Genomic DNA, 25783 nt, shown 5'->3' with positions numbered 1-25783 from the left:
AGCAGGAGCCGGCTGACCTACATCACAGGTCAACCTCAGCATATTGTCAAGTGCATACAGTAACTGCACTTAAAAGCCAGACTTTTTAACACTTTGGTAAACTTCCAAACTTTAGGAAAAGTGACTGACTGAAAAACTGGAACATATCTGTTAAATATAAATGCAACAGGTCCAGGACAGAGAGAAATTTACTTGTTAGAAACGTCAGCAGCTTTGAAGAGTAATAGAAAGATCAGTGCTTCCCTCTGCTGGCGACAGTAGAGAAGGCTTCACTATTAAAATAACCATGTTCTTTATGGTTAAAGTTTCACACCAGTTCATTTAATTTGATGCAAAGCTGCGTGCTGTATTTTGTATGTCATTGCACAATATGGGCGAGCGAAACACTGCCATGTCTTTATGTCTTTAATGGAATCACACTCAGCCCTGACATTTTTTTTTTTACTCTACTGTTTTATTTAATTGCCTATAATATAATAATGTATTTGTATAGCACCTTTCATACGAGAAATGCAGCTCAAAGTGCTTTACATACAATATAGACAAAAAACACATGTTAATAAAACTGAAAACTGATTTGTAAATAAAGCTTCCAGTTTATATTTTAGAAAAAAAGTTATTATAAATCTATTATATTTTAAATAGATTCATTCAATTACTGTAGTAAGATGATGTATTCATCATCAAAATAGTTGCGTATTACTTTTCTTTCATTCTTCATAAAGAGGAAGAGAAATTAAATTAAATAAAAAACAGAGCACGTTACACTCGGTTTCCCAGAATGCCTCTGTGAACGGCAGCGGCAGCGAAAGCGGGACGGAAGTTCTCCAGAGGGTGTGTGTGTGTGTTTGTGTTTGTGTTTGTGTGTTTTCTCTGTTAAACGGATTATTAGTTTGTTCGCAGTGAGCTGAAATGATGAGCACCAGCAACACACACGCTGTTCGGAGCAGGAGGAGGTTCAGCTCCTGAGTTTCACTGAGGGATGAAGAGCAGGAGGCAGAGAGCGACCACAGCAGGAAGCGGCAGAAAGAAAGGTAAAGTGCTGTTAGCTCCGCTAGCCGCTAACGCTAATGTTGTTAAGTAGCTGCCAACTGTCACGTTAGCCTCGTCTGTTGTGTGAGTCTGTCGTTTGTTTCCTCTCGGTGTGTGGGACTCTGTTCTTTCACATGTGATGTCAACGCTACTTGTTTGTTGGCTTCATTTTCACTCTGTGCCAGTGGTTTTGTAGCAGTTTGTTTTGGTTTGGCTAAAGATGCTGCGACTTATAACTTAATGGATGAAATATGATAAAAAATGACCTCGACCTAGAGGCTGAAAGGGAAAAGTTTTGAATTTATTGTTGATAAAGTTTTTTATTTAATTTTTCCCTATTGTAAGCTATTATAATTATTTTACCTCTTTTACTTTAGAAATAATCACATTTTCAGTGGTAAAAAAATAGTTTTTCAATTCTACTGCAATAGTTTTTTTTATCAAGTTTTTTTTCTCTCGGCTTAATTAGTGAAGAAAAATCATATGGTATATTTGTCCTTAGGTTAAAGTGACAATGGTGCAACCTAGAAATAAGTCCTTTATTTAATATTTCTGTTATGTTTTTTCAAGCATTTAAGGTAGCTTTTAGAGGTTCAACTAATTGTATCAAATGTTTGCACTGTTAAGAGTATTTAATCCCTAAATGCATCATAATGTATGACTCAGTAATAGTTTTTGTATGCACAAGATTGTAACCTTGTAAGCTGTTTAGTTAATATTGTGGATTTAAAAATGTATAATATTTCCCATTGGGAATATAAAAGGGAAGAGTGAGTAGAGTAAAACAGAAATACTTGTGCAAAATGCATGTATTGGTATATGTTCTGTACTATCAGAATCAGAAAAGCTTTTATTGCCAAGTTTACACATACATGGAATTTGTTGTTGGTTCATGTCAGACATCTCTAAATATAAGAAGATAAAAAAATCAAGTTTTAAAATTTAACAATATAAATATAAAAATATATACACAGTATGTTTCTGAAGGTAAAAAGGAAAAAAAAAAGAAGAGCAGTACAGCAGTAATGAGTTATATATATTTATATAAACTCATTTAATCACATACATTCACCATTTGTAGACTCTTTGTCATCTGTTACTTTTTTTATAATGGTGTTTGTTGACCTGGCTGAAATTTTCATTACAATAATATTCAGAATGTTGTATTGTGCACTGTAGAGTCCATAAACAATAATACAATGTGCCCAGTCCTAATGAATGGTAAAGATTGTCAACATGGAGCTCGTACCTGTTCCCTTATATGTTGACGTTACTATTTACCATGTTTGCCTTTTTGTCTTGCTTTGGAATTCTTTTTGCAGTCCCCATCGATGTGTCCCCCTCCACTAGCCTCCCTCCTCTGGTGGAGGGTCAGCTGAGATGCTTCCTCTGGGTGACAATAAGCCGAATATTATGGACGGTTCACAAGCCTCCGCCTTCAACGTTTGTCAGGCTTCGCTGGTGGGGAGAGTCATCCAATGGCACACACTTCCTCCCGAGAGACGCATCGCAGCTCTCGCAGAAGAACGTCAAGATCACAAGTCGCTTTGCCATCTGCTGTGGTCCAAAGCAGTTCACCTCATATCTTACAGGTAACTGAGAATTATAGAAGAACAATCAGATTTTTTAAAATTGTTGTCATAAAATGCATGATTTTACAGCAATTTTTCTAAAGTTGGGAGACCTCTGTTTATTTTTCATGTGTTATGACCTTGAATTGTTGCAATTACGCCATCGACTGGCGAAAACTACTTCTGAGTAGGCTCTAATGCAAATGTCTATTTTTGAATCTACAACTAATCTGTCATTCATGAACAGATATGGGCTCATTGGTGCTTGAAGTTCTGACAAAACCGGATCATTTGCCGATCGCACGGGCTCAGGTCGCTGGCATCTCCCGTCTTTCTCTGTCACACCCCATCAGTGGATTTTACACCCTTGTATCTCCGACGTCTGAAAAGCTGGGAGAGCTACAGGCGAGTGAAAATATGAATTAACTGCAATCTGTAAACTGCTTTTTTGTATTACAGCCTGCAAGTTATGTTTGGAATACTAACTATATGACTACTGTTATTTTGCCATCACATAAAACCCTGTGTGTTGCAGTGTTGGCTCACAAATCTGAAATTGTGCAATACACAAAATTAGGGAATTTAATTTGTTTTTATAAGAAGTGTAAAAAAATTGTTTCACTATGAAACTTTTGCAGGACAAATAAGACTATGGCCGGCTGCCACGGTGTTGGTAATGAATGGAAACATTGACTGAATACCCTTCAAAACAGTTTTTATTGTTTTGTACCTGTTTACTACCTCAGGTTTCACTTAACTTGGAGCCCCTGACTGAAGCCTATGACAGCAGCAGCTCAGCTCCCCCCACAGATATCAGTGTTGAACAACCACAAGTCACCACACTGACTGTGCCCTCACGGCCCAGATCACTCTCAGCTGGCAGCGGGAAAGAATCGATTGGGAGCAGCAGCGGAAACACACCAAGGTCTGAACAAGACATAATGTGGTTGCTATTCATTATCAAATACCTGTGTTTTGTTGTAAGATCTCACCAGTATAGTTGTCATATTTTCAGAGGGAAAGACCACTTATATTTCCAAAAACCCCAAAGAGATGAAGGCAAAGAAGAGTTTTTGGAGAATCAGATGCCGACAACAAACAGTCAAAAGGCTGTGAATCCTTCAAGTTATGAGCCTTGTGGACAAACTACCAATAATATCTTCTCAGGTTGGTCACAGTGCTACATAACATCAGATGGACAAATTTAACAGTGTGTGGACACCCTGACACTTTTTTCCCCTCAGTTATTTTAGAGCGTGGGAACAAGCTAAGAAGCACCATTGTGCAATCAGCTTTGACTTGTGACATGGATCCAGCTCTGAAAGATGCCCCCCTCCCGCTCCCAAAGGACAACATCCTACCACCTTTCAAGTTAGTGTCTCAAAAGTTCAGAAAAATAAACTGCATCATTTTTTCACTATTTGTTGATATTGTTTATAATGATTCATTTCTGTGTCCACAGGCCTGTGCCCTCTCCCTCTGGAATGTTTCTTCAAAATATTTTGCATGCTGATTCATATCTTAAACACTCTGATGATGTTGCAGTAGTATCTGACTGCGACTTAGACTGTGTCGCTGATATAGACAACAGAGCCATAGATATTCTCCTCGGCAGGTACCTGGTTTTGCATTTACTTTCAATTGTGGCAGAAATTGTGAAGATTTTTTTTCATCAACATTTGATCTTTTTTTTTTAGCTTGAACACATCTTCTCTGCCTCTCTGGGATGGAGAAGGCTTCTTGCCTGAGTCTCTGTCTGGCCACAGCAGTGTTTGTTTGGATAGTGAGCTCAATGATCCACAGTATGATACAAGCTTACTGGAAAATCTGTTCTACAAAACTCCTGTAAGTAGAAGATTCTCTAAAATTAGCCAACAAAGGATTAATGTCAGTTTGCTTGGTTTTCCAGAAGAAGTTTCTTTAAAAGCGTTCTTGTCTTCTTCAGATGTTAGATATCAGACCAGATGACACAGAGCCAGAGGGTCAAGGACCAGTGTCTTTGAGTAGAAGTCCGCCAACACAGCTGACACAGTCTGGACCAAGGATTAGTGGAGGGTAAGGGCCTTTACATGTGTCTTAATTCATGCTGCTTGGACAGCGAAAAGCTCCTTCTAGTTTTGTTTTTTTCATCCTTCCACCTGTAAAGTTCTTAATGAGAAGATAGTGACAGTGTGACCTTGTTCTATAAAGATGTGTCTTCATCATAAGTTGACCAGGTTAATAAACCAGTTGCATGTAATGTATGGGATAAGCACAAGGTGCCAAAATAACATGTATATAATGGACAAAATAAACATTATACATACACAATTAACCAATGACTGTAAATAAAGATGGTCACATGACATCTCCCAAATGTGAATCCAAAACATCTTGATTGCCCTCTAGTGGCTGGCTGCAGTATTGTTCATATCATCTGCAACATTTTTGATAGATAAGGAAAAAGTAGGAGAAAAAAAAAAAGTCCACACCAAATATTTTCTCCAAAAGTGGTTCCTGTCATTTTCTGTAGGTCTCATCTGACTGGTTTATGTTCTAGTGGTTTTTGTGATAATTTAATTAGTTATTCAGTTCTATTAAAATGGGATGAGTCATCATGATTGACTGTTGAGATGCACTCTTCTGACTTTTTGAACATTTATTATTGTTTTTACCTTATCTTGACTCTGTCCAGTCCAAATTCAGAGCATCAGAGGTCTCCAGAAGCTGGTGGTCTTCCTCACCTGAGTGCAGAGCAGTTGACTCTGCTGAGTTTGATCAGAGAGGCAAGAGTGACCATTGAATCCCTGACTGTGCCTACACGCAGCAAATCCACCACACCCAGGAAAACCTCCAGCAAAGGGAAACCTCCTCGACCATTAACCAGCAAAAAATGGTAGGACAAATAGCGTGTTTACAACGTTGATCTTATTTGAAAATGTAACTGTTTTTATGACTAACAATCTCCTCTCTTTTTTATTTTCAGCACGTATTTTGTTGAGTACGTGTTACCAATGGCATCTACTTCCAGTCGACATAATGGTGGTAAAGCTGGAGATGGAGAGGTGATCAGGGCTGTTTCTAGTAAAGTCACAGGAGGAGGTATGAGCCGCTAGAATCTGCTTTAATGAAACCCACCGATCTGTGTCACTGTGGTTCCTGGTTTACAGCTGTATCTGAAACACATTTTATTTTTGTTTTAAAGTGGTGAAGTTCCTTCAGCACTCTGTGTTTCCTGTCCACTTCAGCACAGCTACAGCTAAACTTTGGTGTCAAACTGATCTAGTTTTCAAGATTTACTCACGAAAGAGCGACCAAAAGAAAGTAAGTAGCTCATAAATTAACATTATGAGTTGTAATGTTCATCACAACACACACAGTTCAGAATCTATTACTGCAGTGTTAACACAATAATAATGACATTCAACATTAGTAGACACTGTGCAGTCTTTTAAAAGCCATGTGTGAAGGTTTTGATTTAAAAAAAATTAAGTTTTGTTATTATTTATAATAATGTTTTCTTTCAGTGAGATTGCTGTTTTAAGTAAAGCTTTTCCTGATTTCTGTTAAATGCTTGGATTAAGATCTGCATAACTATAACCTCATCACAATATAAATGAATGACTTCTCTTGTTGCAGGCTGTTCCCATCGGTAAAGCAGTTCATCCGCTGTGTTGTCTGCTGCAAAGCAAGCAGCTGAGTCAGTCTGTTGTCTTACCTGTGCAGAGCCTGGAAGGAAACAGTGATTTGCAAGAGATTGGACCTCTTGTGGTAATATATTGTTTTTTATCCTAGGAATTAAACAGCATAATGAGACGGTGTTACTATAGAACAAAAGCTTTATATAAATGTGATGGTATATGACCTCTAGTCAAAGTGCTGAGCTGAAGTGTAGTTAGTGACTCAAACTGTATCAGGCTCAGTAGGTTCTAGAGTAATGTTGAGCTGTTGATCACTTACACAAGTATTTTTAAAGCGAATATCTCCAATATCCAGTAATGACATTTTTAAAATATAAGGAATTCCAAAAAGAGTTTGGTGTGTTTGACAGCTCTTCACTCAGAATATAGAATTCAGTTGGACTGTTTCAGTTCAGTGAGTGGGACTACGCAGCCTGAATTAATTTAATATCCACTTGTGGCAGCAGAGGCTGCTGTTGCTCAGCAAAAGTTACCATGGTTTTCTTTAATGTTTGCAAAGCCTGATGCTTGTGACCACAATGAATGTCATAGTAACTGTTATTTCCTTTTAGGTTTCACTAGAACTAGCAGCAGATGGCAAAGTTTTCTTCTCTGGAAAAAGCAAAAGCAAGTTGGCTCGGAGAGAGACATCACCCTCACAGACTGCACACAGCCCACAGAGAGATACCTCTTTCAGGTCTCATCCTGTTCAAAGTGGCAGAGAAGAGTTACCTGCTGTAGAAGACTCCAGGTTAAATGTTTGGAGTCCACAGAAACCCTCAAAAGAACCCCCTCCCCATCAAGCTCTCAACACATCTCCTCATAAATCAGGGCAGCAGGTGGACGAGGACCCCAAGGTCCTGCTGCATACCCTACTCATGGTGCCAGATGGAAAGAACTTCAGCTGTGGGCCCATGCAGACTCCAAACGTGTACTTGAACTGTAAACTCTTTTGGTGTGATGAGATGGCGAGGTCTGTTGTCAGCTGGGGTCAGGCTAATCCTTCTTTCAACTTTGCTCAGGTCAGTCCTGGAGATCAGTCGTGTAACATTATCTAAATGAGAAAATTAAACTATGAGGGGATGTGAATTCAGGATGTTATTGACCCACAAGTCATTTTCTTAATCTTTTGTGGTAGGTGACTCCTGTGGCTTTAACAACTAAGCTGCTGGAGCGGATGAAGAATAACTTGATGGTGATTGAAGTGTGGCAGAAAACAGGAAGCTCAGGGCAGGACCGACTCTTCGGTCTTGTTAAATTACCTCTTCACCAGTTCTACATGTCATTTAGGTAAGTCAGGGAAAGACAAGACACACACATGCTGCAGCCATTGAAATGCAAGTACAAATGTAATATCTGACATATTCATTGCAGACAAAAATCTTTTTTGCATCCTTTTTTATTTAACTTGCCTTCTCAGAGTGCAAAGTGTTTCTTGAAGTAAAAAGGAGAACAGTATATTAACCTCTTTTGAGTGACACTGCAGTGCACAATGATATGATGTCTGTCTTTTTATAAAATAATGGCAAGGTGCTGTGCATAGTAAGAAAAATCACAAGGATATTTATTTACTTATGTATTACTCTTTCTTACCTTACATGAAGCTAATCAACTTACTCAGGGGTTCTCAGTTGCTTAAACAGGTTTACTATATACATTTTCAAATCTAATAAAATAGTTTTGATTCACAATAAAAGTTTCTGATGCTCCGGATAGAACATAAATTTGGCATGCACTGCATTTTAAGTATGAACTAAAATGCACCTGTCAAAATGAAACCAGTAACCCTTTCTTCTTTTCCTCCTCTCCAGGGATCCAAAGATTGCCCACCTTCTTCTCCAGGCACAGTATCCTGTGTTAGGGGTGGACTGCTACATGCCGATCATTGACGTGTTCTCAGGAAGTTGTAAAGGAAACCTCAGGGTTGTTTTGGCCATGGGGGGATCAGAGCAGATAGTTGCCCTGCAGCGGACGAGGGACGAGGAATACGACAATCTATCTCATCTTGTGAAACCAGTTCATCTGCTTGATCATCAGGCACGTTCACAAACAAAGGTCTGTGTTAATATTTGCTATGCTGTATAATGTTTTCAGCATTTTTGTATGTGACTGTTTCACACACTAAAAGAAATCAGTCCCCCAATTATGCTTGTTTTTTTTATTATTCCCTGGGAAATCTGCACCGATATTGAATGGGTTCTTCCCTGAACAGTACCACTTCCTTCCACCAATCTTTGTGGAAATCTGTATTGTAGTATTCGCATAATCTTGCTTCCAAATAAACAAATGGACATTGATGAAAAGATTTGACGGACTTGGTGTAACACTGATTTTATTTAGACATTTAAAAAAGGGAGTGCGTTTGAAGCATTTTATCTCAAGCATGAAGAATCTCTTATCTCATACTAACATGATAAACAATCTCATTTAACACTTCCTCCCACAGGTGATGGCGGCAAAAGGTGATGCTATGAGAGAGCATCTGTTTGTGATAAAAGTGGAGAAAGTCAATGGGCTGACACCTCTGCAGTCTACAGTGTGGGGTGAAGCTGACTGCTACATCCAGTACAGTTTCCCCTGTCAGGACGGTGACGCTGCTGCAACACTGGACCAAAACCTCGTAGAAAGCAGTAAAGCCATTTTAGATCTTAAAAACATACTTAAATCACCTGAGAAGTTTTTCTTCTCTCTGCATCACTCTATCTCATCTCTGACAGGTGTGAACCTGAAGCCGTTTCGTACCACCACCACTCTCTGTGTCCCCGACCCGGAGTTTGGCCACACTGAGACTCATGTGCTTGTGGTTCCTGAAGGAGTTCCCGTCCAGAGGCTGCTGCTCAGCTCACTTTCTAGTCAAGGCCTCTGCAGCGGGGGAGGTGTCCAGTTCGAAGTGTGGTGCAGGTTTGTGGTCGTTGCTTCCCAATCCACCTAATAATGAATTTCAAGTTGACATGACTTACAGCTAAAATGTTAATTACGATTGTGACATTCACCCCAAAACTTGACTTCTGAAGGCACTATCTCCAAGGTGAATAGTGCTGATTCGTGCATTTGTGTCAAAGAATGTTTAAAGTCCCACTGCAGCTGATGTGTACCACCTTAAAAATGCATTTTTGTTGTATTCTTTTACCCAATGTAGCTCCATGTAAAGTTGCAAATATGTTTGTTTCCTGAAGAAAAACAAACAGCCTCCTTTTCTGTTATACAACAAATGTAATGTTAATTAGCAAGTAGTCTTGTAAGTAACATTATTAACAATTACTTAAGGTCTAAATGTAAGTTAATGTCAGATAATACACATCTACTGTATGGTGTAACTGCCTGATGCTTTAGTGTCAAAGTTATCAATCATATAGTTTTGATTGAAATGTAATAGTCTACAATACAATACTGTTAATACAAAATTAACACTCATCTTAATTCATACTTGTCATATTTCAATGATTAATAAACTGTGTTTCTGCAGATATTATTATCCAAATGTCAGAGATCAGCTTGTGGCCAAAGGATTGCTTCCATTGTCCAAGCTGTGTGCCATGGTCACCATGCAGAGACAGCAACCTAATGAGGCCCACATGTTCTCATTACCCCTGATTCCCAGGACAGATAATCTCACAGGACATCAGCCCCAGCCGTCAGGTACACAGACTCACAGAGCAGTGGCATCTTATTACTGTTACATTCTGTTCAGTACTGTTCTTATTACACATATTTAGTCTTTAATGTTGTGACTGGTCTGTTTTGTTTGTCAGGCCTTCTAGATGTTTGCATTCGGTACAAGCACCGGCCTGTGAGACGTGAAGGACAAACTGGAAGAGGAGCTGCCTCTCGTGTTGTGACACTTGTGGTTCAAGTGCACAGAGCATCTGGTTTGCAGGCAGCTGCAAGGTATATCTCCACCACTTTATTTAGATGGAAAAACTTTGAAGTGGTCTGTGAAGGCTAAAGTACAGCATTCAGTTACTCTTTAAAATGCTCATATATGAAGCCATGCTATTTGACCATCAATTAGTTACAACTCATTTGCTGACTCAGAGCCTGTATCAACATTTCACTACATCATCAAAATGAAGGTATTTGCATGTTCTGTCGCAGGTTGTTATCAGAACAAGATGAGCGGTTCAGTTACTTTGCTGATGTGGGAGTGAACATCTATGTCACAGTCCAGCTCTCTGTCTTGCCCGAGAGTGAGAGGAGGTGTACGCGCATAGTAGACAGGAGCTTCTGCCCTGAGTTCGACCACCACATGGAGATGTCCTGTGATCTGCTGGTTCAGAGGAGCACTGGAGAAACGTACAGCCTGGCTGAGCAGCTGGAGGAGGCTTCTGCTGTCTTTACTGTTTGGAACAGAGACAATCGCAAAGGTTCAAGAGAACCCATTATGTCTATTAGGCACTATTACAGACAGATTAGAATGTCAGACATCCAGTTTTATTTTACCTGTTCCTATTTATTCCTATTAGTCACTCAAGACAAAATCAATCATAAACGGTATTTATTTTTTCGTTTTTTACCAGGTCATAGTTTAAAAATGCCAAATTTCAATTGGTTTAGGCCTCACAATTGTGAATATTAGCTGATTTTCTTAATATTCTTTGATTGTAAATGCAAAAAAAAGCCATTTAAATGTCAACTTTTGCGTTTTGAAATTGTGATTGACATTTTTAACTTTCTTATAACATCCTGTTGACCAAAAGATTGATGAAGAGATAATCGAAAAATTGTTCATTGTTTAATTATGAAAATGTTTAAGATCTTATTTTTTGGTTTTGTGTGTTGCAGCGGTGAACATTTCCAAGCCTAAAGATGTGATGTTGGGTACAGTGAAAATACCACTAGTTGATCTCATCCATAAAAGAACAGGTATGTTGAACTCTTAGATACTTGTTGACCAAATAAACGAACATTATGCATTGAACGTTGTGTTTGTACCATAATTGTTTTTCTTCTCCAATTGTAAAGGCATTTCTGGCTGGTTTGGTGTGTACTTACCTCAGGAAACAAGCTCTCAAGATATGCACCAGCATGTCTTGGTTGGGGGCCTAGAGATCTCTGTCAACTTTACCCACCACTCAGACAGAGAACGAGTCATTAAAGCGGCTCAGGGTTTGGGCTGGGTAATGACCCAGAGCGATCAGGAAATGCTGGATGAAGAAGAAGAAGTGTGGGAAGAAAGCATGAAGAAACTCTCCTTGACCTTTTCAATGCCCAGAGCCTGGATGCCAGTCCACTGTCTACTTTTGCCAGGCCACAGTGATCTTCAGCGCTCCACCTACTGCTACTTCAGGTACAAGTTTTATGACCAGGAGTCCTTCTGCTCACAGATGAAACACCCCTCTGTTGTAGAGGGTGGGGAGGACAGCCAGGCCACAGTGAGTTTTGAGGGAAGTAAGACTTTGCAGCTGAGGAGGACTCAACCTTTACTGTGGTATCTACGAGAGGAGAAGCTGGAGGTGCAGGTGTGGGTTGCCTTCAAGAAGGACAAAACCAGGAGACCCACGGATACAGACCGGCTGGTTGGCTCAGCATTTGTCGATCTGTCCTCTCTTGCAAAGATGCCCAAGCAGAAGCTGACTCTCAGCGGTAAGAAATGTTGAATTGTGTCATAACTTAATTGCTGCTTAAATAACATCATGGATATATTCGTATGATTAATCTTTGTTTTGTGGCTTCACAGGTGTATACCCACTGTTCAGACGCTCCGCAGCAGATCTGCAGGGGGCAGCTCTTAGGGTGCACATCACACTGACGGCAGCTTCTATCCCCGGGGAGGCATCTGCTGGAGCTGACACCCAGGTTGACTCTGACAGCCAGGGGGAGCACTTTTCAGAAGAGGATAGATCGACAGATCGACCCCCTTCACTTAATACACCCAAAAAATCTGCACAAAGTGGACACAAGACTAAAACCTCCAGAACCACTCCAGACATTACATCTGTGCAGCACACAGAAATGAGCATGGATGAATCTTTCCCTGTGACAGTCGCAGTGGACCAGGCAATGCACCTGAATCTGAAAGGTGAGCATATAATCCAATATTTGATTTCCTTTTTTATCCCTCTTAATTGCGTGAAAAAAAACATGTCCCTCTCTGGCAGGCTGTCCCCTAGCAGAGCGCAGTGAAGGGACACCATGCTGCTGTGTTTCCTACGTCACTGCTGACTCTATTGAACCAGTGTCCACAGCTGTCATAGCGGACACTGACTGCCCCATATGGGATCATCAACAGGAGTGCAGGTTTAAACATATAACACACTTTAACTTAAATCTTCAAAATTATGTAGAATCAAAAAAAAAAAAAGTATGCATGTATGATGTTTTCATTTCAAATTCCCAGGCTTTCAAATCAGCTACTGGTTGATCCACAACAATCTCTTGTATTCAAAGTCTGGCACAAAGGAGGTACGGGAGCCACTTTCTACTTATTATTTTTGTAACAATGGTCTGCTCTGTTTGATACTTTATTTCATTCTGTTTTGCTTCTGTAGAAATTGAGAGGGTGCTGGGATTTGCATCCGTAGACCTGTCCCCTTTACTTTGTGGCTTCTACTCAGTGTGTGGCTGGTACAACATCACAGACTTCAGTGGTCAATGTCGCGGCCAACTCAAAGTGTCTGTCACTCCGCTGAAGGGGGTCCAAGAACTCAGAGAACAGAGGAAATCTGTGAATGAAGAAGTTGCCAAAAACTCAACTGTGAGAGAATTTATTCAGATATACAGAATACCTTTCAGAATAAAATAATCACATACAATGTTTCATCATTGAAGATTAAAAAAGATGAATGTGTTTAACAGACTTTATTCCAAGGCCTTCCTCTCAGCTATCATACCACAGCCACATATAGCAGCTTCCCCTCTCACATCAGCCGCTACCCTGAGCAGACGATATCGTCACCTGACCACACTGACAGGCTCTTTCCTAAAAGGTTTGTGGAGTACATGTTTTAGTATATATATATATGTGTGTGTATAAATATATAATGTGTATTTTTTTGTGTAACCCAGCTCCAATGAGAGAGACTCTCACCTGGAGCACATGGACAAGGTACGTCTTTACCATCAGCATCTGCAGGAACAATCAGCAGCTCACTCGGCCTGTAGCAGCAGTGCAGTTGACATCAGTCCCTCCAGCTCGTCCCTGTTCTCAGCACTCAGGTATCAGTACTCAGACACACCAACAGCTTTAGTTTGTAAATTATTTGCATTTTATTCATCTTATCTTTGACTGACTGTTTTAACAGGAAAAAACTAAGTGAGCTTGACAACATCCAGAGATATTTCAGTCGTAAGCTTTCCGCTCCCACGTTCCCGTCGGTGACTGAGCACGACCGTCACAACAGACATGAGGAACAGAGGGCGTCGGAGACGGACACAAATCAGCTTCTTCTGAAGTCCAACCTGTTGGTCGGAGAAGTCAACAACATCATGAGTGGTGAGCAGCTCGTTAATTGATCACCTTACCATTTCAAGATCCTTCTTGGCAGGTTAACTGTGCTCTAGGTTTTTCAAACCTCAGTAGTTGACCCAGGGTTCACAGAGGACAGTTTAACTGTGCAGCGAGCTCACTGCTTCCATACAAGGAGGCACGACAGACTGAACTCACTCTGAACGACCAGCGGTGCTGAAATGTCAGCTAATGGAATAAAGTCAGCGCTGCATCGCTGTCTCACTGAAAGTGCAGCTGCTATTTATATCACATTATGATTTAGTACTTGCAGGGCTGTGGCTAACTTTTACTTTCATGATAGAATATTTTGCTGATCATTTTCTGGATTAAGCAAATTATTGTTTTTTTCTAGCTGCAAAGATAAACCAATTAGTGTTCTAGTCAGTTGATAGAAAATTATTCAGCTATTCCATTGGTTATGAAATAATGGTTTTAGTTATTAAGAAAAGTAAAATCAAGTCAAGATTGATGATTAAATGATTGATAAATGGCAAAGAAAAACAAGTCAAACAAAAAAAATACTGATCCTCACAAGAGCATTTTAGCTAAAATCTTCACTATCCTCTACATGTAGCCCTACGAGGACATGACCTGGAAGCAATTCCCTCCAACTCTCAGAGCAACTCAACAACTTCCCCTGTTCAAGACAACAACCCTCAAACAATTCCTGAGAGTATCTCCAGTCTACGCAGTGCTTCAAATTCTTCCCAACAAGATGTGTCTCTCCCTCTTCCAAAGATGTCTGACGACCATCCAGACTCTGGGCCTGAGGAATTACAGGACGGCCACAAAGTGACTATGTCTGAGGATGAATACGAAGAAAGATCAGATGAAGATGGAACAGCCTGTGCAAGGGACGAGGGAGTTGATGATGACGAAGAGGAAGATGAAGACTATGAGGAGGTTGTGGTGAAGCCGAGGCATCTCAATGAGGTGACCTCTTTAACAGACAAAACCAGTCCTTGGACCAGCATCCACTCAGACCCTGACATGGTGTCACTGGAGAGTCTGGAGACACCAGAGGAGCCCGACCGGAGCCAGGACGAGGACGACATGGAGTCGGTGGTAAATCTGGAAACGTGCGACTCCGATGGAAAACATCAAAGTACAACACGAGAGGAAAATGAGAGTTGTAATGGATCAGGAGACGATTCAGACACAGACGATGAAAGGACATTCCAAGCTTTAAGTGAGAGACAAGCAAAAGAGCCCCAAAGCCCCAACCAAGAGTCAGACGACGAAGATTCATCACCCACGTTACAGCACACCACAGGCACCCCTGATGCTTCTCTAGACGACCAAGATTCACAGCTACAAACGTATCCTTGATCAGTGTTTGCCGATGTGTCCGTCTGTCAAACTAGTTAAGCTGTTGTTTGTTTTAAAAGTCTGATCAAAGATTCATGAAACCATCGTGTTTTCTGTGTATGTTTTTTTTAACGTTTTACCTGAAGCTCGGCTCCAGTGGCCGTCCCAAATTTTTTCCTCCCCTCTCACCAACTGGAAGCCTCTATGAGAGCCATTCATCTCGCTCCGACCTTCTCCCACCCGTCCAGTGACCCAGTAAGTAACTCAGAGACTTTCTCTCCCTCCATTTTTCTTTTCACTCCTCTATTACTTGCTTTCTTTGATTCTCGTTAAAAATATAAAGCTGTTACAAGCAGAATTCAGCTGAGGTGTGTGTGTGTCTGTGAGTGTCTGTGTGTCCATTATGTAATCTGTGGATTACGAGCATTAGTTATTAGGCTTGTTTTTTTGTAATCGTCATCTAGCTGGCTGGAACAAATAATTCATTATGGAATAATACAGACAATACGAATACATCATTATTGATTCATTATGTCAGTGCCTGTCATTACGAGCTCATGAGCTTCTTGACGACTGGAATGGATCTTGTGTCATGGAGCGTGTAGAGGGAGGAGACATACAGAACGTGTTATTGTCACAGTTTGTGGCAGGTGTGACCTTTTAAAGTGGCAATTGATGTGAAGTCTGAACACTGTGTACTCTACCTGACAAGCCTGTTTGACAGAGTGCTCTTAAGTACAACTGTTCCTAAAAAGTCTTGCATGTGGAAGTTTGAGTGGTAACTTGTGCATTAATGTGTAATCCCCTTGAAAAGTCAGTGTTGCTTATTTAGATTGCGTCTCGTAATTGTTTTATCTTCCGCATGTTCAGTACAATATGAAATAGTGTTGTGCATTCTAGGGGCAGATCTCTTCAGTCCAGAGTTTTCCTCATCGCAGAGGTCGTCCACAGCGCCCAGACATGTCGCCATCGTCCATGAAGAAAGAGACTGAAAGAATAGCAAAAATATTTGCAGCTCACTTTGATGAGAGTCATTAGTGTGTATTTTGTAGGATCGTCACATTCTTTCATCGTCACTGGTTTCAGGCTGTGAAAAGATCATGTTAATTTAATGTAACATTTTGTATTTTTTATAAATAAATATTCTCTGTTTTGAACACTTGAAGCCTTATTTGTGTGTTGTTATTTCCCCAGTATATAATTGTGTGTGATATTAGTGATCAGTCCATCCATTTATCTAATCATTTCATTTTCTTCTACAAAATAATATACAATTTTAATAATCCCAAAGTTTTGGGAATGTTTTGGGAAAAACATATTTCATTTCTTTGGCTAGTACTTTTTTTTTTTAATCTTCTGTTCTTTATCACAGAGGGAAAGCACCCAATGATCTGCTCTCGAGGATTTGTGGGTGTCAGAGGGATGTCTGCTGTCTTTTTGTTTTGTGTGTGTTTCTTGGAACAGGCCTCATGTTGAGATTTGTCCTGACTGTCTGACCCTCTGCTTTTATTAACTTACGTTTGATAGCAGTAAAAACTTCAGAACAGGGATGGCATTTATTTTGTTTGCCTTCAACTGACTGAAGACATTTTAGTTTAAACTCAAGATAAGAATATTCAGAAGTTCATACTTCATTCCCTGGTATTGACATTTAGAAATGTTCAACAACTTAGGAAAGAACCTTTTGTATCAGCCTGTCACCATTTTTAGGTAAAGAAACACAGTGTTAAACTGAGTAACATTTAATGATCCATTATATAACATTTACTTGCAATTAATCAATCCTGTGACATCAGTGTTTTCCCCAGTCTTTTACTGCACCCTCTTTCAGTTCCTGTTTGTTTTGTGGCATTTCTCCCTCAAGTTTCTGCTTCAGGAAAAGAAATGCTGCTCTGCCAGGTTAAAGTCCTGTGATCTCCTTGACCAGCCTGAAACTCTGGAAGGTCTCTTTAGTTTTGGATGATTGCTTTGCTGCCTGAGGTTAGTCCATTGTTTGTGTGTTTGTTTTGGATCAAGCCCAGATCTTTTCCAACTGTGCAGCAGAACTAACTCTTATTCTCTTGAGACCAGAAAATCTCGAACCTGCTTCTCATCTCTGTATTGGTTTTTTAATTCCAGTTTGGTCTGATTCTTACAGCACATGATCTGATGAGACACTAATAACTTCAGCCCTGCCCTGTGGGGGTGGGAGGGGATGTAAGTGACAGTACATTTTGACTTTATTCTCAACATTTCAACTTTTTTTAAACTGTTGTTGACATTTCAACTTTATTTTTGAAGTTGCAAAAAAAAAAAAAGAATCCTCCACATCTTTTTTTCTACTACTTTCTCCTACTACATTCTTTCTGGTGGTGTAGGAGCCTCTTGACATTCCTCATAGAGCTGCAGCAGAGCCTGTCATGTGTCTGCTCACGTTGGGTGCTGCAGCAGAGTCTGGTGTGTCTTTACACTCAGTCTGCTGTTTCAGACGCTGAGCGGTAACTCGAGGAGGCAGACGACTTTCTGCTTTATTCTTAATTTAATATTTTGTAGTGGTTTGATAGATTCGAGTTTTTTTTATGGCTCACCTGCGCTCCTGCTTTAACAACACACAAACTTTTCTTACCCGGGACTTGCCTCTGGCTGAAGCAGCTGGCTCACCTGCATCTGATCCCCGGACTGAAGTCGATGTTCTGGGACACGATGCAGAGGACACTGGTTTTAAGCTGCTTTATCTGCTGCCGATTGATTGATTGATTGATTGATTGGGCTCGGTGTTGAGGTGAATTCAATTTAGTTGATCGTCTGAGCTGAGTCACTGATCATGGTCGGGAGAGGGACTGTCGATCTGGCCCCTTCAGCCGGTGTCAAGATCTTTTCAGCTGGAACGGCTGGCTGTGTGGCCGACCTGGTCACTTTCCCCCTGGACACAGCCAAAGTCAGACTGCAGGTGAGGTCCAACCGCCCCCAGTGGTATTTCAGATTACATAACACTCGTGTATATGTTTGGACTTCTCTGAATCAACTGTCAGACCATTTCTGTTTCTAAAAGTCTCTCTGCGTATAATCTGTATGTTGTCAAAGCACTTTTCACAATCCCAAAGTGTAATAATCTCCTTAATAACCCATGGAAACTCAGCGTAATGTCATAATGTAATTCCTGTTATTGTTATAACAGAACATTGTCATGTTGCTAAACACACAGAGAGATGAGATGCTCCATGTGGCATTTGCAGCCCTGCTCCAAGAGTATCCCACCACGTGCAGCCAAATTACCATAGACTGTACATCATCAATGATGCAACACTTAAACTTTGTATGGTTGTATATGAATTGATGTGATTACAGCAGCTGTAATTGTTAAAGCAGACATCTGCTAAGCTAATTTCACTTCAACCCAAGTTGAGGAGCATAAGTCTTAAATAGATTTTATTGTTCACTCCAGATCCAAGGTGAATCCAAGTCCTCAGTGGTCCAGAGGGCGAGATACAGGGGTGTGTTCGGCACCATCTTCACCATGGTGAAAACCGAGGGTGCGAGGAGTCTGTACAGTGGACTGGTGGCCGGGCTGCAGAGACAGATGAGCTTCGCCTCGGTCCGGATCGGCCTCTACGACACCATCAAGCAGGTCTACAGCAGAGGATCAGAGAGTAAGTCACCAAACAGTCCAGCTGTGCAGCCACAGAAGTCTGTTTCCATTCAAATCTATATCCCAGTTTAGTTTTCAACAACAGATGGAAACTTTCTAATACGACATTGTGCAAATTATTAAACACTTTTCAGTGACTGTTAAATTTCAACATTACTGCAACCAATGATAAGTCTCATTATTAATGAATCAGGAGGCTATTTGCCAAATACATTGAGTTTACTACAGTTTAAGACACTTTTAAGAAACAGACACCATCACGTTTGAGATTTTTGCTTGAAAAAATTACTTCTGCAAAAATAATAACCACTTATAGATAAAGCTGCAGATGAATCTTCTGTTGTTTGATGATTCAATTTAATAATGATTGCTGCTTGAATGATTTCTTATTCAAACCTGTGGTTCTGACCCAAGTCAGACTGGGTTATTACAATATACATAGTATAAGAAAACAATAAAATAGGGATACAATTAAATAAGTCCCAAAACAGAAATAAGCCTTTGGTTGCTTCGACAACAACTTCTTTTGGATCAGTTTACACTCAGGCTGTAGAAACACTGTCCCCAAATGTGAGAAAATATCACCTACAGTGGAGTAAATGAAAAAATAAAAAGTAACTAGCTGTAGTAAGAGCTGCATCTGCTAAGAACTGGTTTTGCAGCAACCTGCCACAGGATGTAGGTCACAGGGCAGATTCCTTTCCCAGGGGACACGTGTGTGTCTATCCTGGAGGCCCTACCTTACAGGGAGGATGGCAGGGAGAAACATAGAGTAAATAAATACAGAGTAAATATAAAAGAAGATAGAACCATATGGACTATGTGCTGAGTATAATGATAGTGATAAACTCAGCATTAAATATACAGCACTGTATATCAGTATTTCACGAAGTGCATATGAATAAATAAATAAATAAAACCCTGCAGTCTGTTAACTTGTGCAGTCTAATGCATGTTCCTTGTTGCAACAGACGTAGGAATCGGGACTCGGCTGCTCGCTGGCTGCACCACGGGGGCGATGGCGGTAGCGATCGCTCAGCCCACTGATGTGGTCAAAGTGAGGTTCCAGGCTCAGGTGCGCCTACCGGAGAGCGGCTCCATGAAGAGATACACCAGCACCATCGAAGCCTACAAGACCATAGCCAGGGATGAAGGGGTTAAAGGGCTCTGGAAAGGTGCATTCAAATGTGGATATAATGTAACTGTACTGTCGGTGTTGTTGTTCTGAAGTTAGTTTGTTAGCACTGACTTACTGGATTTTATTTATATTTATTATATTTTCTCTGTGGTTTTAAGAAGGTGTATTAAACAAAATACAAGGAGTCAATGGATCACTCTATTATCTTTCACGGCCACAACCTTTGTACGTAGACATGACTGCCTGAAAGTCACAGAGCTGAGCAAAGACACAAAACTTGCACTACACACATTCATCTCGTGAAATACCTGAATTTGTGTGGATTGCATCGTGGGTAATCTAGGCTAGGTTTGACAAGGTTTAGAAAAGGAAAAAAAACATTTGAATCGGACTATTTCAAAGTCCTTCAGGTTGAATATTAATCTTAAAACCTTTTTATTTTCTTTAGGTGTTTTCCCAAATATTACTCGTAATGCCATCGTGAACTGCTCCGAGCTGGTGACGTACGACATCATCAAAGAGCTCATCCTGCAGTACAAATTGATGACAGGTGAGTTCATTCACTCTACGAGTACAAACCTCAACATTACAGATGTTTCATTTCACCTTATTGTTGCTACACATAAAAAGGGATTAAGAAAAACACAAGGCAATATAATAAATCGTAAGAGTAAAACAATATAGAAGATAAAAATCAGCTAAGATATAATAAAACTGTATAAAATACAGATTACAGTGAGGTTACAATGCAGATACTTATTTGTTCTTTGTGTCCCTGATTCAATCAAGTGTTTGATTTTCCACAGACAACATGCCGTGTCACTTCACCGCAGCCTTCGCAGCAGGGTTCTGCACCACCATCGTAGCGTCCCCGGTGGACGTGGTCAAAACGCGCTTCATGAACTCGGTCCCCGGGCAGTACAGCGGTGCCACCAACTGTGCTGTAACCATGCTGATGAAAGAGGGACCCACAGCTTTCTATAAGGGGTATGTTACTGCTGCAGCATTGTTGCAAAGTCGTATGTTAAACGAAGCATAAAAAAATATTTTTTTTTCTTCTAAATTCTTCAGATTTATGCCCTCGTTTCTTCGTCTGGGTTCCTGGAACATTGTGATGTTTGTGAGCTACGAGCAGATCAAGAGGGCGGTGGTAAGATTTCAGCAGACCTGGTAGTCTTCACTGTGTCCTGTGTGACAGCTGCTGTGGCACTGGGCCGATGAAGCAGGACATTCCTAAAGAGAGACAGTGTGGTTATATCTGCTGCTGGTCTGGACCTGTTCCTCCTCAGGGATGAAACTGTACATCTGCACTGACTGTACTGAACATGAGAGGCCCTATAGGCGACTCTATGGGCCCTATAGACGAACTGCAGGGATGTTTCATGTTGATGAGGTTGTTCATAACATGCGCACATTGTTAAACATGTTTTCTAATGCTGTTTTTGGCCTTTTCACGGAGGACATTGTAACATGTTGCAGTAATTGATGAAATTCATTTCCATTTAGCTGCTTCAGAGTTCAGTCTGAGCAGGGTCCCTGTTTCCAATCACTGTTCTAGTCCCTGCAAAAGGAGTTGGATTCGTCTGTTTTCATGAGCAGCTTCAACATCTGATTTCCCAAGTTGTAGATACAGTATGTCAGCGGAGGCGTTACAACAGAGTAGGCAGGTAGTTGCCTTAGGGCCCAGAGAGCAGCAGTTTTTTTCAGGAGACTGCAATGAAACCATTGTCAGAAACCTTTAATCAGGCCCCATGCCAGTAGCTTTCCGTTCTTTCTTTCTTCTTGATAAGAGTATGGTACAATTTTAAAATGTGATTGAAATCCCAGGCTCTGACGACGCAGGACGGCAGGGACTGGGACTCTTGAATAGAGCAGATCCATGCTGTTAATGACTGTGCCTGTACTACGACAGGTCAAAATGTCAGCTGTGAAAAGGCCAATTCACGGAGTAAATCTGGTGTGGGTGAGGATTAAAGGTTTCCTCCTGTCAGTCGACTTCTTTTCTAGGTTGTCTTGGTTGGGGTTTTGTATCTAATGGCTGGTTTCAGGGAAAATGTTCCTGTATAATGTGACAAAACACTTTCTTTAATACGCACATTTAGCCATTAGGTTCGCTGCTGTGGTTAGTTTTTACATTAATAACGTTTAGTCTTTAAAAATTATAAATACTTTAAAATTGGTCATGACAATTAAAAAACTAAATTTGTTGTCTTTGTCTCATGCCCAACTTCCCCAAAATATTGCATTTATTGTCACATAAGACAAATAAAAGCAGCAAATTCTCACAAATGAAAACATGGAACCGGGAAATATTTATCATTTGCATGAAAAAATGATCATTAAAATAGTTGTGTTGTATTGATCCCCTTCTATTAGCAATGAGCCAAAGCCAAAAGTAAATATTATAGGTTTTGCTATGTGAATAATAATTTAAATCCAGAAAACATGACAAATGTTTTTTTTATATTATGCAAAACTGTGAATGATTACATGTTATATCAAATACAAATATGCATATTTTTATTTGCACACTATGTGAATCATAGGAATTAAACAGGACACTGGAACCACATCCATGGGATTAATTTCACATATGAAATAAAGTATGAATGCAATGAACCAAAAATATCAAATTATGGTGTTTTATTTTCCTTTTGAAAGAACAGATTAAAAAAAGGGGTCAACATATGGGACCCCATTTTCAGAACATATTCTATAGTCAGAAAATAATTTGAATGTATATTCTTCAATGTAGGTCGGCTTTGTTGGAGCATTTCAACGAGTCATCATAGAGACGCTGAGGTGAATGAGGTGAGAAGCACAAAACGATGAGCTGACAGATGAGAAAATTGCCCAATTTGAGTCTTGTGGGACAAAAGAAGCCGCTGACAAAAGATGTAACTGAAGTCTGTGGTGTAACATGAACACGCTCCACCTTGCTAATCATCTCCTGTCGGGCCGGTGAGGTTCCTCCATGGTTGAATTGGTATGGCGTGCTTTTCCGGGCCATATGGCACTCTGGGTAACCTTCTCCAGAGTCCAGCTGAGTCGACCAGGAGGGAAAATTCAAAGATGGTGAACTAGTGATGGATTTGACAGGATTATTGTCAGAACTAAAATATGTCCAGGTCAATGTTAGGGTGAAGAGGGGTATTGGTCAGATTAAAGAAAAAAGTGGAGATAAAGGTCCTTTGCTAACGTTGGCAGGAGTCTGTGCTCACTAATGACAGGAGATATCAAGTTTCTGTGATCAGTTCAAGTTCATTGATGTGCTCAGTATTTTTCTGCCTCTATGAAACACATATGTTCTCAACAGGCATTAGTCAAGTTGTCTTTTTGTGCTGTTTACCATCATCTATCAGAGCGGTTCTCTCCTTTCAGTGGCAAAGTGATAAATATTTACGAAAATTATCATAATTTGGGATTTCGGTAAATAACTTTTATCGATGAAGCACTTTCTTTAACAAATCAGAAAAGTGAGCAAATTAACATTTCACAATCCAGCATTTAGTTTCAGTCCTGGAAGTTTTTCATCATTCATTTGCTGGCCATCGTTCATTTTACAGGTGCAGTGGAAACACAGGTATTTATGCTTTTTTATTCAACACTAAATTGTTTCTTCAGGATTGTTGGACAGATTAGATTTTTCTATTAGTCTCATTAATATATTGTAAATATATTGTATTGTAAATGTTCTGTGTATACAAGAAGATATGTGTAAGTCCTAATTATTGTTATTTAGCGGAAACTTCAAGTTTATTTGATATTAAATGTAGGTTCATTAAAACTGATCAGTTTTCACCAAGTGGCCAAATATTTTCATCAGAAGGACAGATTTGGTATTTTAATAAACTGAACATTTATTCAGAGTGCTGGTAAATGTAGAAAATCACAAATCTCAAGAGGACAAAGCAATTTTTTTTTTCTCCAGACTTTGTGTTGGATTGGTTTGAAATTAAGATGGATAAAAATATTTCTAAGCAAAACATTCACGCTAAGACTGGATCAATCGTCACTGTGGCGCCTGTTGGTGCATCCTCTGCTTCACCTTCAGTGGCTCAAGACGGGCGGGTATTGTCGGCCGTTTGGGGCCTCGTCTGTGCTCCCCAGGACGAAAAGACTCAGAATCAAAACACATCGGTAAGTGTGGTATGGAGAGAAATCGGGCAGAGATTCCATGGTCACCAAAGAGCAGGAAAGGAGGGTGGCAGCAGGAGGGTAAGACAACAGCTGTGGTCAGACTGCACACAGGGAGGCAGGGGCTGTGGAACTGCTCAGGAAAGATCACTGAGAAATCCTGAGCTTCAGGGTGAAACTCACTGAGTCTTGTTTTCTCTCCACGTTGAATCGTTTCCTTGAGTTTCTTCAACATGATCAACCTGATGTGATGACGTCCGCGCAAGCTGAGAAAAGCATCCAAGAAATCTGCCAGATGCATTTTCCTCTCTGCAAACCTTTGGAACAGCAGCTGTCAGGAGAAATATTCATTATTGTCCTTCACCATATTAGACCGCTCATTAGTTTCTGACGTTTTGATCGTCTTGGCTTAAACTTAAGATCTTATTTATCAGCTTATTTTTCCTGTCCCCTGTTACTCAGGTATTGTCCTTAAACCCAAATGCTGCTCCTCTCCAGCCCTTTGAAGGACAGTGGTTTGTTACTGTTTTGACAGAGGGTGTAAAATCATATTCCCTGAAATCATCTGGATTAGGCAGCTTCTTCTGTTTATTGATACAAACTATTCTCAAGGTGCTTGAATACATCCAGCGTTAAAGAAAATTACATTAGAGGCCAATATGCTGACTTTTAAAACAGAAGTGCATCCTTACCTCACTCTCCTCCTCTGCATGATTTATCTTTTTCAGGAGACACAGTTGTGCATAATGAACACTGTATTTCTCTGCTGCAGAAGGAGGAGAAACTATCTTCACAATGGCAGTGCATATTTAAAACAGCCAGGACAAAATCTATCGTAATACATTTAAAAACTCACCGAGTTGTTCTTGTTTGGCCTGAATGATGCTTCTGCGTTTTTCTAGTTCCTTGTATTTCATCGCAAGCAGCAGCTTAGCATCTACAAAGTTTGGTTTTTGGGAAAGACTGAACTTTGCCAATCTTCGATTTGAAACCAACGTCTTCTCCACAGCTTTCTGAAGTCCCTGAACCTGGAAACAAGCACACATTTAAAACTCTTCAAAGTGTTGTGCTATAGCCAAATCCAGCAAGATTTAAACACATGTGGGACCCCTGCAATTTCTAAGTATATTTTCACACAATGCATATATATGTGCACACACATTTCCCATATATTTGAAATTATGTCTATTTGGCTACATTTCCCTTTTGGTAAATTGATGGAATAATGAGATTCTCCATATATAAAGGATAGTACTTCTGCCAGCTAAATTATTTTTATTAAGATCCTCTATTTCTCAGCTGAATTGATTTTTGTCGGACTCTCACCTTCTCACTGCAGCTGATGATGTGATTTATTTTGTCTTCGTCTTCCAGCAGCTCCCGCAGCTCTCTGGTCCTGAAACCTCTGAGCTGAACCTCCGGCAGAGACATGATGAGCCTCCTCTCTGGGAGCTGAGAGTTTGGTACCTGATGCATCAGCTGGGGAGCAAGGTGAGCTGTCAGTGCTGCATTCAGGGACTGTCGGAAAACTCTCCAAACTCTCTTTTTGTGTCCTTTTTTTCCATTTATTGATGTTCATTTTGTGCATGAGATCATCCTCTGTCACTTTTAAGTCATTTTGTGTCTTTCTGTGGTTGTTTTACTTCTTGATTTTCACATTTTTGTAAGCATGTTTTGTTTTTCCAATGCTGTTCTACATCTTTCAAATTAGAAATATCTCCTGGCACTTCTTTAGAGGATGCAGATCAGCCAAAAATTAACAACATCCAAAGGCAGGTGATAAATAAAAGGATAAAACACAACATGTGGCCAGAACAGCTTCAATGCACCTTGGCATTGATTTGCCAGCTCAATTCTTCCAAA

The 25783-nt window shown here is 40.2% G+C and overlaps 2 protein-coding genes across 2 annotated transcripts; both read left to right on the top strand.

Annotated features, from left to right (window-relative positions):
* Positions 1 to 796: 796 nt before the first annotated feature.
* c2cd3 (C2 domain containing 3 centriole elongation regulator) lies at positions 797 to 16182 on the top strand. The gene is made up of 33 exons (XM_020088447.2): positions 797 to 1034; positions 2355 to 2624; positions 2851 to 3008; positions 3350 to 3528; positions 3619 to 3770; positions 3848 to 3974; positions 4066 to 4218; positions 4301 to 4448; positions 4549 to 4658; positions 5278 to 5478; positions 5569 to 5684; positions 5788 to 5906; positions 6222 to 6353; positions 6835 to 7284; positions 7401 to 7552; positions 8074 to 8317; positions 8709 to 8892; positions 8980 to 9163; positions 9729 to 9901; positions 10015 to 10150; positions 10358 to 10626; positions 11045 to 11125; positions 11225 to 11845; positions 11940 to 12281; positions 12361 to 12499; positions 12600 to 12664; positions 12751 to 12956; positions 13058 to 13188; positions 13268 to 13417; positions 13504 to 13694; positions 14284 to 15028; positions 15164 to 15272; positions 15918 to 16182. Exons 1-33 carry the CDS (start codon positions 983 to 985, stop codon positions 16053 to 16055), a joined length of 6627 nt encoding a protein of 2208 aa, XP_019944006.2. The 5' UTR covers positions 797 to 982; the 3' UTR covers positions 16056 to 16182.
* A 1027-nt stretch (positions 16183 to 17209) lies between these two features.
* LOC109630407 (dicarboxylate carrier UCP2-like) lies at positions 17210 to 23574 on the top strand. Its single transcript, XM_020088600.2, has 6 exons — positions 17210 to 17946; positions 18442 to 18646; positions 19617 to 19820; positions 20232 to 20333; positions 20590 to 20770; positions 20855 to 23574. Exons 1-6 carry the CDS (start codon positions 17821 to 17823, stop codon positions 20955 to 20957), a joined length of 921 nt encoding a protein of 306 aa, XP_019944159.2. The 5' UTR covers positions 17210 to 17820; the 3' UTR covers positions 20958 to 23574.
* The last annotated feature ends 2209 nt before the right edge of the window (positions 23575 to 25783 follow it).

Source organism: Paralichthys olivaceus, chromosome 11, assembly GCF_024713975.1.
Source record: "Paralichthys olivaceus isolate ysfri-2021 chromosome 11, ASM2471397v2, whole genome shotgun sequence".
NCBI lineage: Eukaryota > Metazoa > Chordata > Actinopteri > Pleuronectiformes > Paralichthyidae > Paralichthys > Paralichthys olivaceus.
This window is presented reverse-complemented; position numbering and strand designations above follow the sequence as displayed.